General features: G+C 40.8%; 1 protein-coding gene across 5 annotated transcripts in view; it reads right to left on the bottom strand.

The window, feature by feature from the left end:
• Positions 1–7686, bottom strand: part of FNBP1L (formin binding protein 1 like) — a 76255-nt gene that overhangs the window by 38795 nt on the left and 29774 nt on the right. For 3 of the 5 annotated variants that reach the window (XM_014519090.1, XM_025201919.1, XM_025201916.1), the window contains exon 2: positions 1359–1474. In XM_014519090.1, the coding sequence (XP_014374576.1) occupies positions 1359–1474 (116 nt within the window). Of the gene's footprint in view, positions 1–1358; positions 1475–7686 lie in introns of those variants that run through there. The other 2 variants (XM_025201918.1, XM_025201917.1) reach the window with 2 other exon arrangements.

Below are 7686 nucleotides of genomic sequence, written 5' to 3'. Positions count from 1 at the left end.
GGAAGAGGTAAATCAATAAATTAGCTTTTTAGGGAGGGAGGAGGAAGTTGTCAGTAAGTGCAGACTGACAGGCTATGATGTAGAGGTTGCAGCGAGCAAGCTGGAACTGGTCCCTAAGGGAACAGGGTCCATCTTCATGGCTAAGGCACTTCTGCCCAGGGCTTGACAGGAGAGGCAAGCATAGCTCAGAAAGTATATATACACAGGGGTCTCTCATATCCGTTGCTGTACACTTGTTAGCAAGATAAAGGCCACTAGCTTTGGAGAAACTGGGCATGTCTACACAAGACGCTTAATGTGTGGTAGCCTAATAACACTGCACAGTAGCATGCCGGGCAAAAACCATGCTAATATGCTACTGTGCAGTAAGCATCACTAAAAAACCATGTGCCGGCATTACTGCTCAGTAACTGTAGTTACTGCGCATTTAGTTAGTGCTTCATTAAGCAAGTACTAAATTAAATACGTAGTACTACTGCACGTTAAATGAACATGTAGATGCGCCCACTGTATCTGTAATCACAGCAAGCTATTAACAGTCTACAGCAGAGGTTCTCAAACTCTGGTCCGCAAGCTCCATTCAGGGGGGTCTGCAGAAAGGTTGCGGAACAATCGAAAATATCTGTACTTGTAAGGTAAGACTACTGATATTAAAATATGAGTTGTGTGCTTTGATTTATAGAACAAAAGCTTATTAAGTGGTTCGCCAAGACCCTCAGCAATTTTCAAGTGGTCCACGAAAAAAAGTGTTTGAGAACCACTGGTCTACAGGTTCCCAAGAGAAAACACTTGAGGATATTAAGGACTCAAGCGGCCTGTGGGCTCTTATCCCAAAACACACTGGAGAGACAGACCAGGCACTTGAAAGACGTGTATTCAGGGGACTGGAAAAGGACCTCCAAAGATAAAGACTTTCAAGGTCTATAATAGCAGTCAAAATTCTAACACAAAGCAGCAAAGCTCTGAGAAGACTGACTATTTCACCCTTCTGCTGCTACACTTTGTTGAACAGAGAATAAAGAAGTGATCTAGCTAACATTATGAATTTTTTTTTTTTTTAAAGAAAGATAATAACCAGTCAAGACGTATCAGTGGTTTTTGCAAAATAGTACCAAGATGCCATTGAATCCATCTTTCCAGTTCAAAGATTTAGGAAAAAATGGCTGTACTCCGCACTCAAACACTGAAGATGAGAAAAGTTTGTGTGTTGTAAAAAGCAACTATGATTTAATTCATATGATGAATAAAAAACAGACCTTGAGCCACAGAACCATACATATTCATCTGCTAACTGATAACATAATTCAAAGCAACTGTTGCTGAATAGGATTTTTTTCTTTATAGAAACAACAACTTACCTCAATTGTTTTGCATAGTTTTGTTCAATCTCTATCCTTTCTTTCACAAATTTTGCATATCTCTCCAGGAAGTCAATGCCCCATTGGGTATGCTTGTCTAAGTTATCAAACTGATCCTTTAAAACATAAAGAAAGAAACATAATTAGTTTCAGATGGTAAAAAACATGACCAGAAACAATAGATAAGCTCATTTATTTATTTATGAAGTTGTGGTTTTAGGGCATATTAAATATTTACAAACCACTTACTACAATGAATATAATAAGGCTGGTCAGATGGATATCAAAATCTTCATACATCAGAATACTCACAAACTAGAATTGTGTGTGTAGACACAGCTTTAGCTATTAATGTAAAAGCATTTTACAACTGTTGAATTTTAAAATTATTCACACTTTTTAATAAAAAGTAATGATAGATAATAAAGTCATAATAGATGCTAGCTAAAGCCTTCAGACAGAGACCACAGTGACAACAGAACCTAGACATTCAATAACAAATAAAAAAGATGACTTCAGAAATTAGATTATCAAAACCCCAATAATTTTACAACCTCCAAATCAGAATTTTCACTATTATTAATTTGCAGGTAACAGAGTGAAAATAAACATTCATTCAGGGAAAGCAGAGAATGCCAATACAAAATGTGGGTTTAGGGATGAAATATTTTTTAAAAAATGAAAGTAAGTAAAACCAGTAAGATATAATATAATGAACTACAATGCTCATTCTATTTTTATACCAAAAATGTCAAGAGAAGAAGTCTAGGATTTATGTTTAAGATCATAATGTTAATTTTTTAAAAAGTTAAAATAATAATTGGAAAGAAAGCAAAGAGGTAAAGAAAAGGTTAATTTTCCCACCTCATAGTTATAAAGTTTTGGTAAAAAGTATTAAGGTTGTTTTTTTTTTCCCATTACCTAAAGCTATGCATCCCTGCATGCATGACAACTCCAATTCAATATCGTACCTCAGCTTAACAAATCATGTCAAACTTTGGTATTAACAACTTTACTCTTCTTATTTCAATGCATCCTATAGTGATTTGAAGTTGCATCAAAAAGCACCAAGGCACACTGCAAATAGAAGACTTAAGCAACAGGGTATTGATTGAAATGTAGGTACTTGAAGATACTGTCATGAAATACATCATGGTTGAGCATGAAAGAGATCAAACAAAATATTATGAACTTTGACTAATGTAAAGAAGAAATTTAAAGTTAAGGTTTTTCTCAAACCTTCTTTTACATTTTATCTTTGCTTCAGTGCCCTCAGTGTATCATGCACTGTTCCTAGGGCCTTGTTACACAATCATTTTAGATGCTCTTGGAGCTCTTAACCCCTGGATTGTCCACACTAACCTGAAACTAATATGAAGCACACTTTAGGAGGCTTAAAGTTATGCTACTCAGGGAAGGTTTATCTCTGATCCACGTTACCCAGCTCATGTTTCATTAGTGTGTGGCCACTCCCCACAGATGAACTGCCTAAGTTGCAGTGCTCCAGCATCCCAGGATGTAGTGTCCCCTCCCTCACTCCCCTGTTCTGTGTACACCCCTGAACTCTACCGCCCTGGAGGCAGTGCTGGTACCAAGCCAGCCCCTGCCCCCCCGGCCCTGGGGGTCCAACCTTCCCACCCGCAGGGGTGCAACCCCACACAAACAGCCTGCAGAGAACATGCCAGATAGCCAGGCTGCAGGGCATGGACAGGTCCAGGAGTAGCATCTGGGGGTGAGGGCAGAACAAGGTAGGGGACTAGATTTGGTCTCCATGAGCTGGGGCTTCTTTCCTGAAGCCAAAGTAGTAGCTTCCCCAAAAGTGTCTTGCCTCACCAATCCCACTTCCCAGCCACCCTGGGAAGGATGACCAGCACCCCCCACATGCAAATGCCAAATCCCAATTAAAACACAAGACCTTCTTTAATTTACTTCCTCTTTATTTCTTTTTAATTTTCTTTTTTTACTTTTTATTTTATCTTTCAGTGACTGATTTCCTTCATTTCACCACTCTTCCCCCACCCCTGTTGTAGTAATTGTCCACCTTCCAGCTTCATCCCTGCCCTCCCCTCCCCCAACCAGGGATAAAAGCCTGTCCTGGCTCACCAGCCCTGTAGTGGCAACTCACAGCTGGAGCTCCTAGTCAGACCCTTGCTCACCAATCCTCTAGTGGCAAGTCACACTGTGTAGGTAGGGACAGTCAGAGAAGGTATTTGGCTTTAAGGTGTGACTGCGCCAAACTTGACCTAACACTGATCAATAGATGAGCAGCTCAAAGTACAATGTGTAATAAGGCCCTGACATAACTAGTGTGTGCCACACTGGACATATCAAGACAGAGTCCACTTTTACTCTAAATGCTTTGGTCATTTGAAATCAGACCTTTATCACTGTTTAAACAGTGGTCTGGTTTTCTTAGTGGTGGCTTTTTTCCAGCATTTAATTATCGCTGCTTGTAAGCAAAAAATACAACTTTCTCATAAGCCTTGCTCTTTTATATTCTGCTCTTGTTCTTTAATTGCTTTGACAACATTATCCTTGCATCCAAATGAAGCCCCAATAAGGTGCTTTTGGTGCAGAGCCAACAGTCAGTCATTAAAAGGACTTCCTTCAGTGAGCAGCAGAACAATGCCTTTGCTGTCCTAGTTAGGCTGCTTACTCCACTGCTCTGATTTGCTGCCAAGGTTTCACTAACATTCTGGAACAACAAACTGCTAATGTTTTAGAACACATAACCAAAGAGGATGTCTTTCCCATACTACAGAAACCAAGTAACAAACAAATCATTCAGAAATCAATCAATGAAAGTCAACTCCCTGCTACTGAGGCACTCAAAGGTGAATATGAATAAATGAGTAATAGCTTGCATGACCGTTACACTTTCCACCACTGACAAAAGAATCCTAACACACTAATTCCCTGCTGAAATGCTTTTCCTAATTTGTTCATTTCACCTTTGTTCATCTGACTCTAGAAGCTGCATGCTCCAAGCAAGGCAAACTTGTTTTTCTTCAGAGAAAAATTTTGCACAGAGCAAAACAAAACTTGCTGCAAGATAAGGTTCCAATATTTAAAAAATTAGCTTACAGAAAGTTCCATCCATCTGCACACCTTCAATGGCTCTATGAAGTATTACCTTTCCCATTTTAAAGATGGAGACACAAAGGTTCAGATTTCCCAAGCTGTTACAAGTCCTCTGTTAAGAGTTGGTGTAATAGAACTTAAACCTTGTGGGTTCAGCACAGAGCCTTAGCTCCAGGATTTTTCCTCTTCTAGCATACCCCTTCATTAAACATCATAAAACATCTGGAGTGCATGACACAAGGATGATAAAGACACCAGTCCTTCACTAAACTAAAGAGAGACTGGGATCCACCCAGCAATGTTCCTCCACTCTGTCAGACTAGTGCACTAAAGGAGACTGGAGTCCTGAGAGAACAATATGTGATACTGTAATCAATATTGCCAAACCAGCACATTCAAAACCAATGAGCCAGGCCCAAAAGAAGATGCGACCGAACTTAACAACCATGAGGCTGTAAAAAAAAAAAAAGATTTTAGGCCCTGTTTAACAGAATCTTTAGGGAACGCTCAATTCACATTTTCCAGCTTTCTTCCATAAACTTGAGGCCTAAAATGTACTTTTAAAAACAGTTAAATAAAAAATGTTTATGAAATTATATGGTATCCAGAGCTGGGACTTTAGGAAAATGTCAAATATTGCTGGAGATGTAATAAAATCATGAGGGTGGGCAACAGTGTGATATTAAAGATCATTGTCATACACATACAAAAAAATGCAAAGTATAGGATGTGCAAGCAATCTTAACCTTTGCATTCTAACTTGTGTACTCTTTATACTGCAACTTTAACTTTTTTTTTTTTAATATAGGATTTTTGTATGGGGGAAAAAAAATTAATTCCATCCAGATTAATTATCTGACAGAAAACAGCAGTACACGCACTGCTGCATAATACCATATTTATCCAACTAAGACAAGTTTTTTTTCCCTGCATTCAACAGGGGAAATAAAAAGAAACCTCATCTTAGATTTGAGTACCAGGTCAGGGCAGGCAGCTGCTGCAGCTCCAACTCTGGCTTCTGACCCAGGGAGTATCATGTGGTGCACAGTGGGGAGAGTGTAGGGGGAGCATAGGGAGAAGTGTGGGGGAGATTGCATTGTGCAGGGTGAGGAGAGCATGGGAGAGGTGGGGAAGTGCAAGGGAGCTCCTGCAGCTCTGGGCCTGACCCCAGCCCTGGGCTAAGGCTGGAACTGCTTCCACTGCCTGATTGAAGCTGGAGCCATCACATGCCCCGTGTCAGGGGCTGAAGCCAGAGCCAAAGTCATTGCATAGGGTAAGCAGTAGCTGGGGGAAGAATAGGAGGAAATAGTGGCTGTGGGAGGGCAGGCACTGTGGGGAAGGAAGGTAAGTGTCATCTTAAATTCAAGGTTGTCTTAGAGCTAGGTAAATATGGCATGTGCAATCAGAGGGGCAGGAACACTTGAAGTCAGAGGTGTGATTGCAGTATGGACCTGAGCTAGATTTAATCTAGTCACCATGGTTTCACTGGTATCAGTACCAGGCTACCTAGATGAAATCTAGCTCAACTATGTTTGTACTTGCTGCAAATTACATTTCTGAATGCAGTACAGACACCCAGATGTCTCCTTTAGAGCAGTGGTGGCTCAATGTTTTGGCCCTGAGGGCTAGATGAATGGTGTGGGGCTAGTCTGCAGTCCAAGTTGGCCCCCTGTGCCAGGATCAGGATCCATGCTGCCCCTGCACACCTGGATTGGGCCCTGGGCCCCCTGCACACTGGGGTCAGGCCTCAGGTCTCTTCACTGGTTCTGCCCAGACCCATGTATCAGAATTGGGGCCCAGCAATGCATGCTGCCTCTGCCCACCCCTATATGCCTGGATTGGGGTCCCTGGAGTCCTGCATCACCTCTGCCCAGCCCCAGGCACTGGGATCAAGGCCCCAAGGCTGCACCACCCCAACACAGCAGGATTGGTGCCTGGAGACCTGCACCCTCTCCATGCAGCTTCATGTGCCTTGAGCACGCTCCAGCGCCCCTCATTGTCTTCACCCTGCTCTGCACACGGAGATTAACTGTTGCCAACAGGTGAAGCCCAATATTTCCTGAATAGGGACACTTGGATGTCGGGCAAAAAATAAAAATATTCTTCCAATGAGCTCTAAGGTATTTTTGAAGGAAAGAGACTCAGGAAAAACTATATAAGTTAAATGAATATAACTGTTCTGCAGTATTTGGGGGTGTTTTTGCTTTATGTTTTACAGTTCCCTGTCTGAAGAAGCAGCTACTCTGAAGGGAATGGAGGTGCTGCAGACAGTGCACACAGCCACCAAGATCATACTAGAGGTCTTAAATTGCTCAATGCTGATATACTGAGATGAGCAAAGAACAACAGAGGGAATTCTATTCAGTCAGGAGGCCAGAGACTGTAGAGACTCAGTACAACACAGGGCTTCTAGGGTGGACAGTCTGGATATGGAAACTGGTCTGATATTCTCTTTTTTTTTTAGCAAAGCCTTTTTAAAATGGGGTCACAGGTTTTATCATGATTCCCCAGCACCTTCCCAACAGGGGCAGGGGGAAGAAAGAGAAAGAGAGAGAGAGAGAGCAAGCACTTTTCAATTAAGATAAGAGTTTGCTTCCAATCCATGAAAATCTCCCTCACTACTTACCCTTAGAAGGGTAACCAAGAAATTATGAACAGTGGCATAGGTTGGATGCAACAAAAGGCAAAAACCATCAACAGTCATCATCTGGCAGAGATGAACTGATCACTGTCTTTCTAGAAAATGCCAAAACCTTTTATTATCTTTTAGTTTACTGATGTCTACATCTGTTTTGGATTAATTAATCCTTTAGTAATTGAGTTTCAAATACTAATAGGCTCTGAATAAATATGCTCTTACATACACAATTAAAATTTATTGTAAGTCTGGAACTTTTATTAAAACAAACTTAGATACACATGTAGTTTCCTTTCTAGAAAGTATGATAGTTGCATTAACTATTAAAGCCTGGCATGAGTTAATGAAGAAAATACCTTAATAGCAATTTTTTTTCTACTGACTTCCCAAGACAAACATACATAAATTTACCACTGCATAATTACTGCTGTTTTTCCAGTAGCTCCCAAACTAATGAAACACTGTGCTTAACAGTCAAACATGTGTGTTGCAGAATTTTAATTAACACTGTATGTGACATTCTATTCTTAGGTTGCTCAGACCAGTTGATGGATGGCTCGAATAGAAGTTAGACTGCCCACTCACCAAATGGTATGCAGTTCAAAGCTT

This window comes from Alligator sinensis, unplaced genomic scaffold (assembly GCF_000455745.1).
Source record: "Alligator sinensis unplaced genomic scaffold, ASM45574v1 scaffold199_1, whole genome shotgun sequence".
Taxonomy (NCBI): Eukaryota; Metazoa; Chordata; order Crocodylia; family Alligatoridae; genus Alligator; species Alligator sinensis.
The sequence above is the reverse complement of the archived record's forward strand: the minus strand, read 5'-3'. Positions and strand labels throughout refer to the sequence as shown.